Here is a 21,263-nt window from a genome sequence, read left to right on the forward strand (position 1 = left end):
GGAAGGAGAAATAACCATTCCCGGGTGGGCAATAATGATGATTCAGCACCTTGGCCAGCACCCACTACTCCCCTCCCTCCCACCCCCCAACCAACCCCACTCCTCTCCAAGCCCCCTTCATTTAAGCCTGTGACATGGCCCTTTGCAGCTGACCTCCTGGTGAAGTGTTTGGGGATGGTGAACATCCCCAGGACCCAGGCAGGATGAGAGGAAGCCGGGAATGCTGCCCAGGTGTGAGCTGTCAGCCTCCGGGGACAACCTCTCTGGCTGAGCTCTGTGCTGCCAAGAGACGTCATCTCTGTTGTTTTCTGTTCCTGCTGGCACCCCAGAGAGAAAGACCCAGAGCGAATGGCCTTGTTAGGTTCTGACTAGGACAAACCCTGCATTAGGCTTACAGAACCCTGGCCAATCAGAGCCAGAACCTTGGCAATCAATTAACTAGATTCCTAGTCCCTCCCCAATAGAGATGGGGAAACTGAGGCCCAAGGAGAGAGAGAAGGACCTGCTTAGGGTCACATAGTGCCTTCTTGAGTCTACCCCTGACCCTGAGAGACACATGAGGCTTGGTTTGAAGTTGAGGCTTGACTCACAATTGCACAAATGCACAATGGAATGGAGCCAGGGTTAAAGTCCCGCTTTGAACCCCAAGGGAGATCACAGTTTTGGTGTCCCCTGCCTGTCACTGAAGTGGTCCTCAAAGTTGAGAAGCATTTCCCAGGAGGTCCAGAGAAGAGTTTGGCTTTAGCTTTGGATGGGCCTGGGTCTGTTTCCAGCTCTGTTGAGTACTGGCTGTGGATCCCCTGGGAGGTAATGTTTCTCCACCAAACACTCAGATAATGATACCAACCTCATGGGCTTGTCTTGATATTAGATAAGTACCAGCACTTTGCCTGGGATCCAGATAGGGATACTGTCCTCCTATCAGTTCTCTCCTGCTCTGGGTAAGACCTTTGTTGATCCCTCCTCCCTCCCCAATGCTGAGATGCCTTTGCCTCCCCTCTTTGCTTGCCTGTGTTAAATGGGGGATTCCAGGTATCATTCAGCCTGACAACTCCAGATTCCTTCATTCATGAATTCTTTGGACCCTGAGAGACACATGAGCCTTGTCTTGCAGCTGAGGCTTGACTCACAATTGCACAAATGCACAATGGTATGGAGCCAGGGAGATGCACTGATTTCCCAGAGTCCCAAGTTAGTGTGCAAATTAGCTCCCTATGGTTACTCCCAGACACTAGGAAATGGAGAGTAAATACCGGGAAGTGGCCACCACTTCTTGGACCTTGTGCCAAGGCTGAGTAGGGGAAGGGTAAGAAGGACTGTGGAGGGGGTACTGCCTCCCCAGAAGACAGATGCGCTGAGCAAAGATGGAGGGACATGGCTTTGGGGCAGCCAGTGGGGCAGGCGGGTTGGGGATACTTTAGTCTCAAAATCATCTCCCCCCAAACTGGGTGCTCTCCATCAGCCAGTCAGAGACCTTTCCTTCTGCTCCTGCCAATCCCCCCAATCCTTGTTCATGCCCCTTTTTCTAGAACTCCAAGCAATCCAACAACTGGGGTGGTTCCTTCTCCTCTCTCTCCAGCTCCAGGTATAGGCGAAGATCCATCTGGAGCCTCAGGGAGCATCCAGTGTAACCCCCTTCATCTGCAGGAGATGAGACTGAGGAAAGGGCCTTCAGGGTACAAAATGAGTCAGCACAGAACTAAGACTAGGCTCAGGACTCCTGTTTCTCAGCTGTGGGGGGCCCAGGGCTTTGCCACTTAGAGTGTACACAGCTCATCTGTCCATATGCAGGGCCCTGCCTGACTCCTGATCAGACTCCTTCCCCAGGAGTCAGAGGTAGGATGGACCTCCCTGTACACAGCAGACCTGGGGACATTTCTGGCTTAGGTAGTCCCACACTCCACACAAGGCATAAGGAGGAAGATAGACTCCTTAAGGTCAGGTGTCTTAGGGCACTGACTCCTGGAGACAGGTAGAGTGGGAGGCAGGACCTCCCTAAGTGCACTGCATTTAGCAGCTTACCAATAAATCATATGAGATGGGTGTTATTACCCTCATTTTCTCTGTGGAAAAACTGAGGCCTAGAGAGGCTAAGCCATTTCTCTAAAGTCACACAGCAATGGAGCTCGGATTCAAGGCCAGGCACTCTTATAGAATTCAAGAGACCATGGCACTGTCTCATGAGCTCCCCTCTGCTCTCAAGGCTGCCATGACCCTCTCCTCCAGGCAGACTGCCAGTCTTCCCTGACAAGTAAGTTGTGATGTGAGTGCTGGCTTTAGAACTCCGTTCTTTTTTTTTTTTTTTTAATTTTTTTAACGTTTTTATTTATTTTTGAGACACAGAGAGACAGAGCATGAATAGGGGAGGGTCAGAGAGAGAGGGAGACACAGACTGTAAAGCAGGCTCCAGGCTCCGAGCTGTCAGCACAGAGCCCGACGCGGGGCTCGAACTCACGGACAGTGAGATCGTGACCTGAGCCGAAGTTGGATGCTTAACCGACTGAGCCACCCAGGCGCCCCTAGAACTCTGTTCTAATCCAAGTTCCACTGCTTCCCAGCATGGACTTGGGACTGTGGGCAAGTCATGTCTTCTCTCTGAACCTCATTTTCCACCTCTGTAAAGTGGGCATATTACATACCCAGTAGGTTTGCTTTGTGGATTAGCCATGTTAATACATGAATACCACCTGGGACAGAAAAGGCAGGCCTTTGTCAAAATGAATAGAACTGACCACTGACATTCTGTAACTTTAATTTAATACAAATTCATAACTCACAAAATGGGAAACATTTAAAATAAAAATACTGCTGGGGGGTGGCCCAGCTTCTGGTAGATGAAGGGGTGAGGTGAGAATGAGGATTCCTCCTGCCCACGGGGGACCCCAATGGGCAGCAGTTGTGAGGTGGGAGCCCCCCAAGTTCAGCTAGTCTGGCTCCTTTGGGATGAGGGTGGTCAGGGACCCCACAAGCTCAGAATCTAGGCTCCAGGACTAGAGAGCGAAGTGAAGGTTTGAGACATTCGGCCAGTGCTGCGGATAGATCCACCTCTTGGGCTCTTGCCCTCGGGCAGGGACAGGGCCACGGAGCAGGACACGTGGAGGCTCTGCTGCTTCAAAGCCAAGGCCTGGAGGTGAACTCCAGTGACAAAAACTGTGGATGGGCTTGTTCAACACCTAAACATCCTTCCGGGCCTTTTTGCATGGCTGCAGTGAGAAGAAAGAAAACTACGTTTCCCAGGCACCCTTGCCGCCAAAGTTCTGGATCTGATTTATGTTTCCCCAACAGTATCCCTCACAGAGATTTGGATTTGAGAACTAAACTGAGTGGGACAGAGGCAAGCCTCAGGACACCAATTTGCCGGCCCGGCCAGCAGTGGAGGGAACACAGTTCTGCGGTCAGCAGCTTCCTGATGCAGTGGCTTCCTGCAGGTGGGAGCCGCAAGTTGTTCCTGGAAATTCAGCAAGGAGTCTGCTCCTCCAGCCCTTCCAATGATTTTGCAAATCAGGGATGTGATAATAAATGCTGTCAAATTAAACTAGCTAAAGCAGCTCTTGTTTTCTGCAACAGGATCCTAACTGAGACAGACGCCAAGCCTGATGGGAAGTCCCAGCCAACAGCCTGTCCCAGTGCTCGCCTGAGACAACTGTTCCCCTCAGCCTCCCCACACCCTAAGCCTGGTCACAGAGGCCGGTTTGGACCCTTATTTAAGCCTCTGGAGACCTCCATCACCCAGTGATGCGTGTCCTGCAGCTGCTTTTAGGCTACCGGGCTCTGCATCAGCCTTGCGTGCCATCACCCTGATTTTAGACCCGCGGGCTGGAAGTTGATGGCACAGTGACCGTAACACGTGGGTTCAGTGACCGGGTGCCTCCCACAGGCCACAGCATCATCTCTACCTGCAGGTCAGTGGGAGAAACAGGAACCATAAAGCTCTTGGTCCAGAGGTAGAAGGAGAGGTGGTTCTCGGGAACCCTAGGACCAGCTACAGCCTGTGTCCACTGTGGGCTGGGATCAAGGGTCAAATGGCCCACGGTGGGGTGCCAGGCAAGTCTTAGACCTGGAAGCATAAGTGGGTTTCATGTATCTTTCAGGCTGCCAACTGCTGGCAACACTCTTGACACATCCTGAGGTCAGGGCATGTGGGCAGGAGAGAGACAGGGAGAAGCTCCCCCTCCCCGCCACCCAGAGGATGGGGATGAGGGCTGGGCAGGGGCCGCCCTGAGAAGCCATGTCACATCCTGGGACCAAAGCTGCCTCCCCATCAAGGTCAGAACTACAGGACACCAATGCTGATGGCATTTAAGAATCATGGAGCATGACCACCAATATAGAAGGGAAATGGAGGCTGAAGGGTAAACACCCAGCCCGAGGCCTCACGGGGTGTGGGGGCTACACTGGACCGGAGTCCTGGGCTCTGTCCCCTGGGCAGAGCTCTTGCTGGTGGCCGTGGCCCAGGTGGCCCCTGTGGGCTCCCTGCGCCGTCCTAGATGCGGACCGTGTTGATCCTCAACGGCTGCACGTTCTTGCCGTTGGCGTGGCTCTGCCCCGGGCTGAAGTAGGAGCAGAGCTTGCCCGGGAACTTCTCGCGGAATGTGTAGAGCCAGGACATGTCGTCGGCGTTGTAGAAGATGAGCAGGCCTTGGTCGTAGTCCAGGAACACGCCCACCTTGTCGAGCTTGTCGCGGACGTTGAGCCGCGTCCAGGGCTCGGTGCAGGCGCTGTACTGGTTGCCATCATGCATGACGATGCAGTAGAAGCCGCGGCTGGGCTGGATCTGGATGCTGCCCTTGCGGCTGGCCGCCTCGTGGGCCAGCCCGATCACCCACTGGGTCTTCTCCGCCACCACCACCTCCCAGTAGTGGACGCCGCTGCTGAAGGCCTCGGAGCCCAGCACCGACACCTCCACGTCGAAGCGCTTTGGCGAGTCCTGCAGCGGCTGTGGGTGCAGGTTGCCATAGGCCACGATGGTGCAGTCGTCGGACAGGATCAGGCGCTGGTGGGCAGTGCCCGGGTCCAGGGTCAGGGCGGCGGGCACTGCAGGGGGCAGAGGAGGGAGGAAAGATAAGTGGAGAGAAGGTTGGGGATCCACTCTGTGGTGTCTCCCCGAGGGCCAGGTTCTGGTTGGTGCCCAGGAGGCTGTGTGATGCTGAACACATGTGATGCCTGCCCTCTCTGGTCCTCAGCTTCCTCCTCTGTAAAATGGAAGGGCGATAGCTGAAGTCCTTCCAGATTTAAGCCTGGCTGCAGGGGAGCAGAAGCTGTGGCTGCTTGTTCGTTGCCAATGCCTGGGGCAAGGACATAGTGGGCACCCCACAAAAGTTTGCTGAGTAAACCATAATGAAATCCAGAATTAGGGAACTTCAGAACTGAGAGAGCTTAAAGATTATCCCAGGTGCTGGTAATCACCCTGGGACTGGGGGATAAGGAAATCTGTGGGGTGGGGTGTGGGTTTCCTCAGTAGGTGGGATCCATGCATCTAAATGCCCTGAATGAGGGGCGCCTGGGTGACTCAAGTTGGTTAAGCATCCGACTCTGGCTCAGGTCAGGATCTCACAGCTCGTGAGTTTGAGCCCCGGGTCGGGCTCTGTGCTGACAGCTCAGAGCCTGGAGCCTGCTTTGGATTCTGTCTCCCTCTCTCTCTGCCCCTCCCCAGCTTGCATTCTGTCTCTCTCTCAAAAATAAACATTAAAAAAATTAAAATTAAAAATAAAAAAAAACATTAAAAAAATAAACATTAAAAAAATTTAAAAAAATTTGTAAATGCCCTGAATGAAATGCACAGGGAAGTCCCACGACCCCTTTGCCACCCATAAATTTTCAAATGCTCAAGCAGACAATCATGTGGATGAAAAATCACTTTTATAATGACCTAAAATTACAACTTAACTCCCTTTTATGTATAAACAGGAAATCTTTTAAAAAAGTTTTTATGTTTATTTTTGATAGAGAAAGAGAGAGAGAAAGAGAGAGAACGTGAGCAGGGGAGGGGCAGAGAGAGACAGAGACCCAGAATCCGAAGCAGGCTACAGGCTCTGAGCTGTCAGCACAGAGCCTTACCGGGGGACTTGAACCCACAAGCCAGGAGATCATGACCCGAACTGAAGTTGGATGCTTAACCGACTGAGCCACCCAAGTGCCCCGGGAAGGAAATCATTTTGTACAGTTTTAACAGACTGAGTATTACTACCATGTAAACTGAGGGGAGACTGAACTTGGTTTGTTTGGAACTTTGCTGAGAATTGTTCACTTTTCGGGAAAGTATATGTCTGAGAAAAATGCCACTGACTCATATAACCTACCTGTTGTGGACCATATGTGAGGCACAGTCGTGTTTCATCTACGGTGTGAGCACCTGACTGCTTCATTATGTTTTCCACTGTGGCTGTGAGTGAGCATGTACAGATTGGCATACACAATATTTTATTATAAATCATTTCCTTCTATTTTTCCTTTACATTGTCATCAGACTATGTATATACATACCTGTATATATACGTCTCTCAAGTTTATATACATAGTGCAGTTGTGGAAAGGTTATTATTACCTTTGAGACATTGCAAACTATTTGTTATGAAATGTAGGTGACAGGTCTGAAAAAGCGGAAAACCATGGATTCTAGGCCGACTCTTCCACTTGACAGATGGGGAAAATGAGACCCAGGGAGGAGAGGTGACTAATCTCAGGTCACCCAGCACTCAAAGGCAGGGCGAGGACTAAGCAAGGTCATGTGCAATCCAGCCCCAGCTCTACCTGTCACACGTCACTTCCACCACACGCAGCCCCGACACCTTCACCCGGACTGCCCCTCCACTGCCTCCTCCCTGCTTGTTGTAATCACCTCTGCATGAGGCTCAACTCCAGGGCCCATCTTGTGAGAAGCCTTCCTGGTTGCCCACAGGAAGGTGGTTGCTCCCTGGTTGCTCTTTCTTCTGAAATTCCTTAATTTTGTGTTCTGGTTGTATAAGGGGTATTGTCTTCTGTGCCCACATCTTTTTGCACCATTTGCACCAGGAGGGTAAGGGCTGTGTACCATGCAGATAGGCTGTCCCTTGTGCGCCCGGTGCCCAGCACAGAGACAGGCATGGTGAGCGTTTCCAGAAAGGCTCACCAAATTAAACTGGCCCTTGCTTGTGTTCTCGTGGACAGGTGGCACAGGCTGGGTCATCCTGTTCCGGGCTGGCCACACTGGCTTAGCAGGTCTGGCTCTCAGAGTCTCATGCACTCTCATGTCAAGGGTTCTATTTACTCTCTCCTCCGTGACGGAGCTGATGCCCAACCAGAAGATGGAGAACCTGGAAGTGGCCTTCCTGAGCCTGGATGACCATTTCCAGGCCAGAGCAAGACAGAGGCGAGGAAGGGTGAGGAAAAGGAATCCTGCTGCCAGTACCCAGGAGCGAACAATTTCTTCATCCTGCTCTCTGGCGGTTTCGTTATCTGGTGAAGCAGGAGCATGACTACACGTGGCTGGAGCCTTACCCCCTCCTTCTATCACCTCTGTTGGCTGCACGCATGCACGGAAATAAAACGCCTCAGTGGTGGCAACGGTCACCAACAGGGAGCAACAGCCAGTTTCTGAACTGGTGCTCCCGTTCACAAGGCCACTAACAAAGCTGACCGTTGACTTACATCGAGCTCTTTCCACGAGCTCCGTTAGGAGTAAATTTAGTTTTGCATTTTACATTCTCCTTTCCTGTTCTTTGAACTCAGAGGGATGCATGGAAACAATTAGCCCTGTGAATAGAGGGGTCAGTCAGTGGAATCACAATTCTCTATCCAGGGACATGGAAGAGGGGGAGTCAGGGGAAGGAAGACACTGGATCAGTGGACATATGTTTTACCCTGTGGTCCGAGCGGTCACAGGGCAGCCTGTCAGAACCAGAGGCTCCTGCCACATGGAATGTAGGAATTCCCACAGTGGGGTCAGGAGGTGAGAGGTGGGAGGGAGGTGTAGGAAGTTATGTGTGAAGGGAGGTAAGGGAAAGAAAAATCTAATTAGACACAGATGGGCCACTCCTCCCGGCTGTGGAATGCGGGTCACACTCAGGCGTGTACAGAGGAAGGGTTAGAGCACGCACAAAGCCAAGGTGTGGGCAGCGGCAGTTCTGAGTGCCACGCGGGAGCCTGTGGTGCTCAGGATGATCTAGGAGGTCAGCAACAGGCAGGAACTGCAGCTCAGGGCAGAAGGACCGTGCGACGGGGCGGGGGAGGGGCGGAGACACTAGCACACCAGATGGAGGGCTCAGCCCCAGACTCTCAAGCCTAATGTGGGGCAACGTGGGCCACTTCCAGTGCCACCGATGAGTGGGGAGGGCGCTCCAGGAGGCAGCCAAGTGGGCTCTCAGTGGTTCTGAGATTGGGCCCACAAAGATGAGCCTGCAGTGCAGAGGAAATCCTGACTACGTAGAGTGCCAGCTCCTTGGGCGTGGAGCCTCAGCTTGGAAGCCCAGGGGACTGGGTGAGGGCAGGGCCCGCCACTCATTGGGTGGGCCTAGGGGCGGGGTCTGCTGTTCATTGGGCAGTGCTGGCAGTAGAGGCGGGACTAGGTGGGGGAGGGGCCTGATAACTGGGTGCTGAGTTCCACATCTCAGGGGCAGGGCTAGGGGCGGGGCCTGGTATTCTTATTGGCATAGGGCGTGGCCTGATTCTCAGAAGCTTTTTACACTCCAAAGGACAGGCTGGGGTCCACCTCCAGGGTCTCCCATCTCCTCATAAACAGAGGTTCTGTCTTCCAGGCCTCCTTCCCACCCTCCCTGAGGCGACGGCTGGCAGGAGTAACAGCCTTCAGACCACAGACAGACCTAGAAGGGGGCCTAGCAACACCTTTTCTCCGCTCTGAGACGTCAGTCCGGGGTGGAGACTGGCAATCCCTCCACCCATCCTTTATCCTTGGGAGAAGTGCCAGACCTCAGCAAAACAAACCAGTCCCCTGGGGTTCACTATAGTACAGATCAGAGCTCTTTTCTAGGTCCTGACACACTGTTTTATAAAAACAAAAAGCAGGTATTGAAGCAGCCCATTTAAGCCTGAGACCTCGAGGTCAAAGGCATTTAGGGCGGGCATGGACTGTGGAGGCCCCAGGAAAATGTGTTCTGGCCATCTTCAACCACACATCACAGGCCCAAGCAGCAGAGAAACCCCCTAGTCAAGTACTATCACTTGGCAGCAGATGGCTGGTTCCTCTTTGTTCTCAAGGACAGTGGCTTGACCCTTCAGAAGCCTGATAGGACAGGAGACGCTGCCAGCTCTTTCCTCTGGCCAGGCCCTTACATAATCTGCTGCCCCAGTTCTCCCACCTCTTCGGCCCCCTCTGCGCCATACTGGCATTTGAGAAACACGTTCACACCCACTGGTTCATGGGAATACCACAGCAGCCCTAGGAGTGCAAGTTACCATCCCATTTTCCAGAAGAGGAAACTGAGGCTCCAAGGAGACTTCTCTGAGTTAAGTGGCCTGCTCAGGTTGCCACTTGGGGTGGAAGTAGAGTTGGAACTTGAGTTAAAGCCTTGTCACACCGTGTTCTTTCCTCTGTGTGGCTCCAGAAAGCCTGCTCAGCAAGACTGAGGAACCAACTGATTTGTCATTATAATAATGATAAACAAGTATCAAGTTCTTAATAAGTTCCAGGATTATTATCACAAATAGATAATTTTATTTAATTCTTATCCCTAGGCTGGGAGATAAATCACATCTTCTCCATCTCTGTTTTACAGAGGAGAAAACTGGCCCAGAGAGGGCAGTGATTTGCCCTGGGCTACACAGCTAGGTGGTGAGCACGCTGGAACCCACAAATGACTGCATTCAGGTGAGCAGGGGGAGGGGCGAGCCGCCCAGAAGAGGCAGATGGTAAAAGCAAAGAAGGCAGGCAGTGTCTGGTGTCCTGGGAGCAGAGGCCACCTGGTCTGGCTGGGGAGAAAGTTTGTGCTTGGGGGCAGCAACAATCAGGCCAGGCAGTTGGAGGGTTTCCAATGTCGGCTGAAGGGTGGGACAGGGGGTGGGTGGTGGGTAGAGAGTGGAGGTTCCAAAGCAAGGGGAGTGACAGGTGCTAAATGGAGTTCTCAGATGACCCAATAGGAAGCCCAAACTGGAAGCAGGGCAGGCAGGAAGCTGCTAGAATCCATGGGCTAGTTCCCTGGGGGCGCCTGCCCCTCCCATCTGGACATAAAGGGCCTTGGTGCTGGCGGAGGAGCCATAGTGACTTCACAGGCCCTACAGACAAAGGAAGGGGCCTGGCTAACCAGGTCACGGGTCTCTGAACTCCCCAGGGACCGCTATCCTTGGCAGGATGTTCAGGGCACAGACTACTGCTCCTTCAGCCCCTCTTCCACGCAGTTTTCTCTGGGTCAGTGGTTCTCAACTGGGGCGATTTGCCTCGCAGGGGTCATTGGACAATGTCTGGAGACATTTTTGGTTGTCAAAACTGGGGAGGGGAGCATCTAGTTGGGTAGATACCAGGAATGCTGCTGAACATCCTATCATGCACAGGACAGCCTCCTAAATAAGGAATTATCCAGCTCCAAATGTCAATAGTGTTGATGTTGAGAAACCCTGCTCTGGGGCAACCAGCAAGTTCCCACATCCATTTACTCACTTGTGAGGGAGTTGGGAAGGGGCTAACATCCCTATTTTACAGAGGAGGAAACTGAGGCTCAGAGGAGAAGTGACTTGTTCAGGATGTGTGGCAAGTTCCATTCAAAAATACTTACTGAGTACCTACTTTATTCTAGTAGCAGAGCTGAGACTCGGATTCATTCATTTCTTTATTTACTTTTCCACAAACATTTACCGTGCTGGCTGCTCTAGGGATCTACGGTGATGAATTAGACCCAGGCCTGACCCTGAGCTAAAAGTCTAGCAACACAGACAGCTACACACACATTGACAAAAGAATGAGATCAGAAAAGTGCAGGGCTACCTGAAGAAACCCAGGAAGGCTTCCCAGAGGAGGTGTTTATAAACTAAGACATGAAGGGGAGTAGGAGTTAGTCATCAAAGCCTGAGGTTTGTGTAGAGGGCACAAGGGAGCAGCATGTGTGAAAGTGGAGGAGGGAGAATATGGCTCATTTAAGACCAGAAGATGGTTCGGTGTGGCTGAGTATGATGTGGAAGGGAGAGTGAGAGAATGGCAGGGCGCAGGTCTTATAGGGCCTGGATCGTCAGGCCGAGGTGCCTGGACTGCCTCTCTAAGCTGTCACAAGGACGCAGCGGGTGGTAGCCAAGACAGATAGAGCTCCTGAGACCAGCCGCCCGAGGGGCTGCCCTGGGTCAATGGTGGGGGACGCGCTTCTTGCCTCCTTGAGTTATGCTGTTTCACCCATGTGTGGCCCTCATCCTGCTGGGTCTCAGTGTGGAGGTCCCTCCACGTCTAGGAGCACATAGAGGCCAGAAGGACCCCAAGAGGATAACCCAGAGTCCCCCCAGTCTGCTGGAAAATGCGCCCTTCCCCAGACTAGGCACAGATCCAGATTTAAGAGTACCAGGAATGGGGTGCCTGGGTGGCTCAGTTGGTTAAGTGTCTGACTTTGGCTCAGGTCATGATCTCACAGTTTATGAGTTTGAGCCCCACGTCGGGCTGTGTGCTGACAGCTTGGGGCCTGGAGCCTGCTTCAGATTCTGTGTCTGTCTCTGTCTCTCTCTCTTTGCACCTCCCCTGCTTGCAGTCTGCCCCTCTCTCTCTCAAAAAACAAATAAACATTAAAAAAATTTTTTAAAAATAAATATTTTTTTTAAAAATTAATAAAAAAAAAGTACCAGGAGCTGTCCCTTCACTCCTGGGAAATCAGTATTGATACATCAAGTGTGGTCCTCAGCCACCTACAGGGAACCAACCGCCCATCCCTGTCCAGCATTCACACGCTCAGTGGTGCCTTCAGCCTCTCTCCATCCCTATCTGGAAGGCCCGATCATGAGCATCCTGGGTTCATTCATGCTCCTCCCCCACTGCCTTTGCCCATGCAGCTCCCCACACTGGGGACAGTCTGGAGGCACCACCAGGCCCCAGCCTTCCCGGAGTGGCAAAGCCATCAGCCTTCAGCGCCCGGTTCAGACATCTGTTCCTAACAGCTCTGTGCCTGCTTTCTAATCTGAAAAAATGAGGATAATAATAGTGCCGACCTCTGAGGGAGGATTCCCCTTTATATCCTTGTCTTACCTCTAAAGGACGTGGTGCCTTTGTAGGTTGTATGATTTCGGGTCCCAGGGTCTACTCACTCTACTAGAAACCTGTTCAGACCTTCTCTCCCAGCAAACCTCCCATTACCTCCTCTCGCCCATCATCATCTCAGCGGATGACCTTGCTTCCTACCTCGCTGGGAAAGGGGAGGCTATGGGCAGAGAGTTCCCTCAAGCTCCCACCGCTGCCCATTTATTCTCTCTCCTCTGGGCTCCTGAAGATGAGCTGTCAGAAGAGGCAGCAGCAGACCCCACTCCTGGCTGTCCCTGCAGCACCTCTCTCTGCCCTGCACCCTCGGTTTTGCCACTGGGTCTTTCTCATCACCCACAGATAGGCTGTTACTTCTCCCACCTTCAACAGCCTCTGCCGCCTTCTCGCTCCTTCCCTTAAATAAAACTCCTTGAAAGCACTGTCTCCACTCGCTCCCCTCCCATTGTCTCTTTTTTTAATTTTTAGAGAGGAGTGCGTGTGCAAGCAAGCATGAGTGAAGGCGGGGGGTGGGGGGTGAAGAGAGAGAGAGAGAGAGAGAGAGAGGGAGAATTCCAAGCAGGCTCCACGCTCAGCCTGGAGCCCAATGCAGGGCTCGATCCCACGACCCTGGGATCATGACCTGAGCTGAAACCAAGTTGGATGCTCAGCCAAATCAAATCAACTGACTGAGCCACCCAGATGCCTCATGTCCCTTTCTCTCGGACAGCTTCCTATCCGGCTTAGGCCCCTGTGGCTCCACCAAAGCTCTTGTCACTGAAGACCTCCATGTTGCCAGAGAACAGTCAGTTCCGGGTTCTCTCACTTGGCTTAGCGGCCTTTGTTGCCATTAGCCACTCTCTACTTGGCTTCCAGGACTCACCCAGGTTCCCCTCCCACTTCTCTGGCTGCTCCTTCCTGGTCCTCTTGGCTGGGTCTCCCTCCTGTCCCTAACCTCTAGGAGTGCCCCAGGGCTCCAAAGTTTAGAGTGACTTCATCTCTCTTCCCTCCACTCTCACTTTCTAGGTGATCTCACCTAGGCTCATCAAATACTGTCCATGCGATGCCGACACTGCCCTGACCCTTGTCCTGTACTGCACGTGTCATCCCAACTGCCTTCTCTACACCTGCACTTGGACATCTCATCGGTACTGCAGACCTCACACGCTTACAGCTCTGTCCTTCCAGGCACCTCAGCCCAAATCGCTGTAGTTTCCTTGTCTTCTTTCTCTCCCACCCCAGTTCTCTCCCATTCGTTAGCAAATCCTGTCGGCTCTCCCTTCAGAATATATCTTAAATCTGATCACTCCTTTCTACCTCCACTGCCATCACCCTGCTCCAAGCCACCATCACCTCGCCTGCAGTATTGTGGTAGCCTCCACCACAGTTTCCCAGCCTCCACCCTCCATCCCCTTCAGTCCGGTCCCAACCCAGCAGCAAGAGGGAGCCACTAGGAAGTTAAGCTTACGTCACTGCCTGTCCCCAAACCCTCCAACGGCTCCCATCTCACTCAGCGTGAAATCTGAAGTTCTCACGCTGGCCTGTAGGCCCTCACGGGCTGGCCACTGCTGCCTCCCTGACCTCCTCACCTCTACTCTCTTCTGCTCTAGCCACATGAGTCTCCTCACTGTTCCTTGTACATGTCAGGCTTGCTCTGCCTCAGGGCCTTTGTACTTGCTCTCCCCACCGCCAGGAACACTCTTCCCTCAGAAACCTGCATGAAGCACTCTCCTTCTTCCTTCAGGCCTTTACTTCTTTTTTTTTTTTTTTTTTTTCAGTATTTATTTATTTTTGAGAGAAAGTCGGGGAAGTGAGAGAGAGAAAGAATGAGCAGAGAGAGAGAGGGAGAGAGAGAGAATCCCAAGCAGGCTCCGCACTGTCAGTGCAGAGCTCAGTGTGGGACTCAGCTCCACAAATTGTGAGATCACGACCTGAGCTGAAATCAAGAGTCAGACGCCCAACTGAGTGAGCCTCCCAGCTGCCCCCAGGCCTTTACTTCTATGCTTCCTTCTCGGTGAGGTCTTCTAACTGGGTCCTCCACCTAAAATCTCTATCCTACCTCAACATCCCCTCGCTCCCTTCCTTATCTTTTATCCTTATCTAATGAACTATGGAATTTACTTATTTACTTTCATTTTCTCTCTCCTTATGATGTAAGATCCACAAAGGCAGGGACCTTTTGCCTGTGTTGCTCACGGCTACATCTCCAACACTTAGACTAGCACGTGGTGTGAAGCAGGGGGTTTGATATGTGCTGAATGTATAGGATGGATGAATGAACTGTCCAACGCCTCAGTCTCTTCATCTGGAGAATGGATACACTAATGGAACCGACCTCATGGTTGTATGAGGACTCACTGAGCTGAGTGATTACGCAGGTGCCCAGCACAAGCCCTGGAACACAGTAGGTGCTCAGCAAGAAACTCTTCTCATCCCTCTGCCCTGCCCCCAGGCAGTGATTAGAGCAGGCAGCTGGGCTGGGATGTTACCCCCCCCCCCCCCCCCCCCCCCCCACTTAGCTCCTGCCCAGGATAACCCTCGCCTCTTCGTTGGCCCTGTTGGTAACTGGCAGGAAGGGCCTTACCTGGGTGGATGTCCTGGAACAGGGACTTCCAGATGGTGTACTGCAGGGGGCCTGTGTACTTGGAGGTCGGGAAGTCTTCGTAAGTCAGATTGGTCTCATGGATTTTCCCTTTAAGCCTGGAAGGAAAGCAGGAGAGCAGGCTGCATTGGGGGCCGGATTTCTGTCCCAACACACGGGGGGCCCCACAGCCACCTTCAGGGCAGCTGACAGGGAGCAAGGCCGTGTATTTAAAGTCTGCCAGCCCCAGGTTCAAGTGCCTGCTTGCGCCACTTCCTACCTCTCCTAGCCTCAGTTTCCTTATCTTTAAAATGGGTGCTATGATAGCACCTGCCTCCTAGGCTTGTGGTGAGGATTACATGGCGTCATGTATGTACAATGCTTATCACTGTGCTTGGCTCACGGTCAACACCAAATACGTGATGTTAGCTGTCAGTATTGATCATCAACCGACCGATAATTAAGTGTTATTATTTCTAACGGTGGCGATGGGACAAGAGAGACCTGGAGTTGAATCCTGGCTCTGTCATATACTAGATGAGGGGCCTCGGCCAATTGACGTGGCTTCTCTGTGCCTGTTTCTACACGTGTGAAATGGAGATGACAGCAAGGGAGCTAACAGGATTATAATAATATAAATATTATTTATTATCAATAATATCAATGTTATTATAAAGACTATAATATGTACTTGTACTATAACATAAATAACATTGTACTGTAAGTAATATTCTATGATTCTACTTATTACATATAGAACGATAGAAACGCAGAAAGCCTTAGACCAGGCTCTGGCACACAGCCAATGCCCCATAACTGTCTGATGAAGATGTGAGTGAATGAATTCTCTGCTAACCACCCCATCTGCCTCCAGGGCCATCTCCCCACACAGGCTGGGGACGGGATGCCCGTCTGGGGAAGGCAGCCGGTGGCGGGCACGTACCGCTCGGACAGGGAGGCCACCCCAGCCAGGAAGGTATGTCGGTCGGTTTCGGCCAGCCGCTCCTGCAGGATCTGGGCCCCCTCCTGCACCTTGCGCAGCTGCTGGCTGTAACGCTGGACTTTCTGCTCAATGTCGGTTAGCGTGCGGGCCGTGTCCGCCTCCAGCTCCTCCAGCATGGCCTTCTGCCGCTCGCGCAGTAGCCGGTGCAGCCGCTCGAAGGCCTCACCGATGGTGGTCCGCAAGCTTTTGGTGGAAGACTGTGGGGACAGTCATCAGGGGTTATGCCAGGGGGAGCAGATGGGGTGACCCCTGGGAGAGAAGAGGAAACCGAGAGCCTTGGCACGGCGAGAGGAAAGGGTGGGGAAGGGCACACTCCGTGGTGGGAACGGCAGCTGTTAAAGTGCAATGGCATGTCAGGCTGGCATGGCCGGGGATGGCACACACTTCCACGTGCCCATCAGGACACTCATGAAGTGCTCTGGGTGACTGAGGCTTGCACTAGAGGGGCTGCGGGCTTGAAAGACATTTGGGGGCAGTCTCTTTAGCCCCGGTGACTGACAGGCTGGCTGTAGGGGTACAGGAAAGAAAGGTGTGAGGATGATGCCCAGATTTCTGGCTTGGGGGTGGGAGGGACAGAGAAGCTGGGGGAGAACAGGGGGGCAGGAAAAGACGCTGAGTTCAGTCCAGGATACAGTGAGGTCTTTCTTTAAAAAAAAAAAAAAAAAAAATCACTCAGGGGTGCCTGGTTGGCTTAGTCAGTACAGCATAAGACTCTTGATCTCAGGGTTGTGAGTTCAAGCCCCATGTTGGGCATGGAGTCTTAAAAACAAACAAACAATAAAATTAAAATTTAAAAAATCACACATGGGGTTCAAGCAAAGATGACAAGGAGATCACAGATGGCAGAGAGCTTTATAAACTGCAATGTGCCGGGCAAACCTTGGCGGTCGCTCATCCTTGAGACCCCCTGGCTGAAAAACAAGAGCTGGAGGCAAAAGCCACGATCACAGGAGGCAAGACTGGACTTGCACATTTCTCTGTTCCCGCGGGCATTGGCAGGCTCAGGAGGGGCCTGAGCGGTGCAGGGCGCAGGCTTTGGTACCCACCAGCCTGGGTGAGAATCCCAGCTCTGGGTCTCTAGCTGTGGAAACCTCGGTTGCCTAATGTCTCTGAGCCTGTTTTCTTCTCTGTGAAAGGGGTAACGCAACCATGTCGCAGGGTTCTGGTGAAGACTAAGCAAGGGCATGTTCACAAAATGCACGCCATTGTCTGAAGTGCAGAAAAAGAGCCTGGTTATTAAAGGGGATCCATTCTAACAGGCACACCCTAAAAGTCTTCACTGAGAGATGGCTTCTGAGCTGGGGCCCGAAGGAGGGGCAGGATGTCAACCGGGGGTGTGGGGAGCAGCCGGAGTCAGGACAACACGGGATACAGAAGTGTGGCCAGGCAGCAGCAGCGTGTGGGACCTGCCCCTGCAATTTTACTTTGTGGGATTCTGGCTGGGAGTTCACAGAGTCAGAGACCCCGCTGTGTTCAGTGCCCAGGACTCTGTGGGAGGTTCAACAAAGGCTCAATTAGGGCCAGTTCCCTCCTGTCGCGGCAGCAGGAAGAAGTGCTGGCAGTGGGCCAGCCTCCCCGCGCATGCCCACCCAGAGCGCCAGGCAGACAAAGGGGGCGGGGGAGAAGCTGGGGATGAACAGCCAGGCTGCTTGTGGCCTCCCGGAGCCCCTTCCTGCACCCTGAGGCTTCTGTGCGGGTCACGGCGGGGGTGACGGGGCCTGCCCTTCCTGCATCATCTGCTGCTGCCCTCCAAGGACCCCCAAATCCCACGGCCACCCCTTCCGGCTCCTTCTCAACCCCTCTATGACAGTGTTTGGTGCACTGGCCACCCTCTACCGGCGGCAGGTTCTGGTTTGCCTCCCACCTCTATGGCTGCTCTCTCTGGGCCAGCTCCTTCCATTCTCACCTACATGGCCTCCTTCCTGTTTGACCCCATGGCTTTGAGGATGGCTCCCGTGTCCTTAGCCATGGTCTTGAGTGTCTCCTGAGCACCACATTCATCCTTCCACCTGCCTCAACTACACATACTCCTGGGATCCTACAGCCCATCCAACTCTCTCAGTCCGCAAGTCAACTCTGGGTCTTTGGCAACAAATTCACTGCCAGAGTGATCCTTCTGATGTGCAAAGTGGGTCAAAGCCAATGTTGTGTTTAGGAACATTTCTTGGCTCCTTGATAACTAGTAAAACACTCGATTCCTTAGCCTGGCATTCAGAGTCCTCAATCTGACCCCAGCTCACCTCTCTAGTGCCACTGCATTGTAATTACACCTGCCTAGAATGGGCCCCACCCCCAACAAACTCTTTATTCAACAGGCAAACTCCTACTCATCCTGCAAGACCCAGCTTGAAAGCTACCTCCTCGGTGACATCCTCCCTAACTTTTTCAGGCAGTTAAATAGTTAAATGTCTCCAGAGCATTTTGTAAATATTCCTAATACACAGTCTCACATTTTATGTGGCTCCAGCTAGTGGATGAACCCCCCGGGGGTAGGAATGACGTCTTTTTCAGCCTTGCGCTTCCTGTGCCCATCCCAGGGCCTGGCACAGGCTGGCAGTCAGAACCTGCTTGAGAGGTGAAGGGGGAAAGAGTCTTGCAAAAAGTTGCTCTGCAGAGGTTGAGTGCAGACTCTGTCTTCTTTTTAGGGTACGGGCTAGTGTCTCCAGGACGAAAGAAGATGGGTAGGAAAAGGGAGACAGGCAGGGAGAGGTCAGCTCAAAAGAACAACATCGGAGTGACAGCCAGCCACCACACGTGATTCAAGGCTGTCCCTGAAAGGTCCTCCCCCCTCCCAGCCTACCTGTCCTATTGACCACAAAGCCATAGATCTTGCTGAGGACACCCCAGCACATGCCTGGAATATGCCAGAACTAGGTTCTGACAAAACTGGACAGTAAGCTGCCAACTAGCCACTTACTAGCTGTGATGCCTTAGGCTTGTTCCTCAACCTCTCTGTGCCTCAGTTTCCTTGCCAATAAAATGGAGATAACATTCCTCCATCAAAAGTTGCTTCCCCCCCAACCCCCCGCACACACTCACTTGTTCTACAACTACTGATTGTGTGTGGGAGGCACTGTGCTAGGTTCTGGGGAGTCCTGCTGTCATAGAGATGACATTCCGCGGGGTTCAGTGAAACAATGAATGGGAAACACAATTACCCGCACAGAGAAAGGTTCCACTCAACCGGTGTGCCCCGTTTATTCTAGTTTCTTTCTAGGGCAGAGCCACCCCCACCCCACCCCCAGTCCCTCTGGTGCTGTGGCTGGGAAAGTAGCCCGTACCCCAGCCCACCACATCCCTGGGAATACACTGGGGCTTGGAGGAATTGGGGCTGCTTCAGAAAAATACCCTGCCAAGAATGCGTCACTTGGTCAGGACCGACCAAAGAAAACACTGGGCCTGGGGAGGGAGATCAGACAGGCCCTCAGGCTGGGCCACTGGAGGGGCAAGCTCTGCAGGAAAGCCGAGTCAGGCACCAGGTGAAATATGACCTCCAAAGCATCCATAGGCATTTCTTGTATAAACACCCCAGTCCAGACAGGAAGCAGGGCTGGGGGAACTGGAGGGGGAGCTGGCCCCACAGGACCCCCCAGAGGTAGACAGATGGACAGGAAAGCAGGGGAGGAAAAGGTCAGTGGAGAAAAACAATGGGGAGTGGAGAGAAGAGATTGCTGGGGGGAAAACCAGACCATAATATTCCGCTCTCATTCACACAGAGGCTTCCATTACCTTCTCTTCACCTGAGAGGTGCTGAACCACCGGACAGATGGGGAAACTGAGGCTGTGGGAGGCAAATAGGCTAGAGTCCTCTAACTGTTCTCATCTGTTGCCTGCTGAGGGTCCTGCCTGCAGGCAGTCCAGAATGTTCTCTGAAGAAATGTTTGTCATGACCTTCCCAAGACCCCACACGAGTTGGTGGCCAAGCCGAGGCACAGATCTGGATCTCCAATGGCCTCTTCGGGCCCCAGGCTGACCCCTCAGAGGCCCAGAAAATTCCTAAGGCTCTGCTCCAGCTGCTGCCGGCAGCTGCACCCCTGCTAGTGAGTGGGGCCAGGCTGAAATCACTGTAGAGGTTAGCAGCTGGGCCTGGCCGCCAGTTTTTGGTCCCAGAAAGGGCAGAAATCAAAGCAAGCCTTGTCCCGTTGGTGAGACATCTGTGGGGGGAACTCAGAGGGAGCCCACGGGATCTAGAACTTCAGGGCTGCAAAGACCTTGGCAGAGTCTCCATTACAGATGGGAAGACTGGGGGCCCAGAAGAGTATGCAGTTTAGCCAAAGTCACACAGTGAGTTAGTGGCTGGATCAGAATCCAGGGCCTCCTTCTCAGGTCAAGAAGAAGCCTTTCTTTTCAAACCACCGCAGCCAGAGACTAGAGGGTTTGGCCCACTGTCCGAGTTTAAGAGGGGGGATGATACAAAGGCTGGGTCACAAATCATCAGGAGGGCTTCGAGGGCCCATACTCAGGGTTGGCTCCTCTGGCAATGGGCCAGCGTGGTTTTGTTTTTTTTAATGTTTATTTATTTACTTGAGAGAGAGAGAGAGAGAGAGACAGAGACTGATCACAAGCGGGGGAGGGGTAGAGAGAGACAGAGACACAGAATCCGAAGCCCCATTTGGGGCTCAAGCCCACTCACCATGAGATCACGACCTCAACCCAAGTGGGAGGCTTAACCAACTGAGCCACCCAGGTGCCCCTGGGTGGGCGTGTTTAATAAGGCGAGAGGAAAAAGAGACCAGGTACATTCTCCCAGCCCTGCAGGACTGGGAGTTTTCCTGAGGGTCCCTGGTCCCACCTCACCTTCCACCCAGGGCAGGAAGGGAGAAAGAGCCCTACCCTTAAAGCCAGGCACCAGCCCAAATCATTGCCCTCAGTCCTGGGAATGGGTCCTGTCCCGTTTACATTCAGGTGAGCCCCAGCCTCCGTTCCACACCCCCACCCCAGCCCCTCTCAGAATACGTTTGGCACCTTTACGCCCCGCCCCCTCTTCCTAGACGGCCCCGCCCCCACGCCCCGCCCACCCCGCAGGACCCGCCCCTGCGCCCAGGCCTGGCTCACCTTGGTTTCTGCCAACTGTCGCTTGAGCAGCTGCAGCGCCTCCGTGTGCTCCCGCTCGCTGTCCTGAAGGGCCTGAAGCTGCTCCTTCAGCTCCCTCTGGAACAACACGAGGCGGGGATGGGTGACCCAGAGCCGGGGCCGACCGCCGTCGCGCTCCCCAGACCTGGCCCAACATCCTCCTCCCCGCACAGCTCAGTAACCCCCAAGTCTCCCAATATCCAGGCTGCTTTCATCTTCCCATCTCTCACGTGGAGTTTTGCAACAGCCGCCTCCCTAGCCATCCTAGGAGCTTGTGGTCTTCCTGTCTCCAACCCGCCTCCACATATATTCTGCCCCAGCCTGATTTGCCGGCAGACACTCCCCGCTTAGAATCCTTCCGTGGGTACCAAGGCTGTACCACTGCCCGCTGTTACGGCTAACGCGTCCAGTGTGGGCTAGGCGCTGTCCTCAGTCCTTTGCTTGCATTGGGTCATTTAATCCTCGGAATG

General features: G+C 53.2%; 1 protein-coding gene across 4 annotated transcripts in view; it reads right to left on the bottom strand.

Annotated features, from left to right (window-relative positions):
• Window positions 1-2,740: 2,740 nt before the first annotated feature.
• Window positions 2,741-21,263, bottom strand: part of TRIM62 (tripartite motif containing 62) — a 30,999-nt gene continuing 12,476 nt past the window's right edge. For all 4 annotated transcript variants that reach the window (XM_042951669.1, XM_042951668.1, XM_042951670.1 and 1 more), the window contains 4 exons: window positions 20,776-20,871; window positions 15,661-15,917; window positions 14,721-14,836; window positions 2,741-5,034 (listed from right to left, as the gene is read on the bottom strand). In XM_042951669.1, coding sequence (XP_042807603.1) covers window positions 4,484-5,034; window positions 14,721-14,836; window positions 15,661-15,917; window positions 20,776-20,871 — 1,020 coding nt within the window. In that variant the 3' untranslated portion in view covers window positions 2,741-4,483. The remainder of the gene's footprint in view (window positions 5,035-14,720; window positions 14,837-15,660; window positions 15,918-20,775; window positions 20,872-21,263) is intronic.

This window comes from Panthera leo, chromosome C1, assembly GCF_018350215.1.
Source record: "Panthera leo isolate Ple1 chromosome C1, P.leo_Ple1_pat1.1, whole genome shotgun sequence".
NCBI classification, from domain to species: domain Eukaryota; kingdom Metazoa; phylum Chordata; class Mammalia; order Carnivora; family Felidae; genus Panthera; species Panthera leo.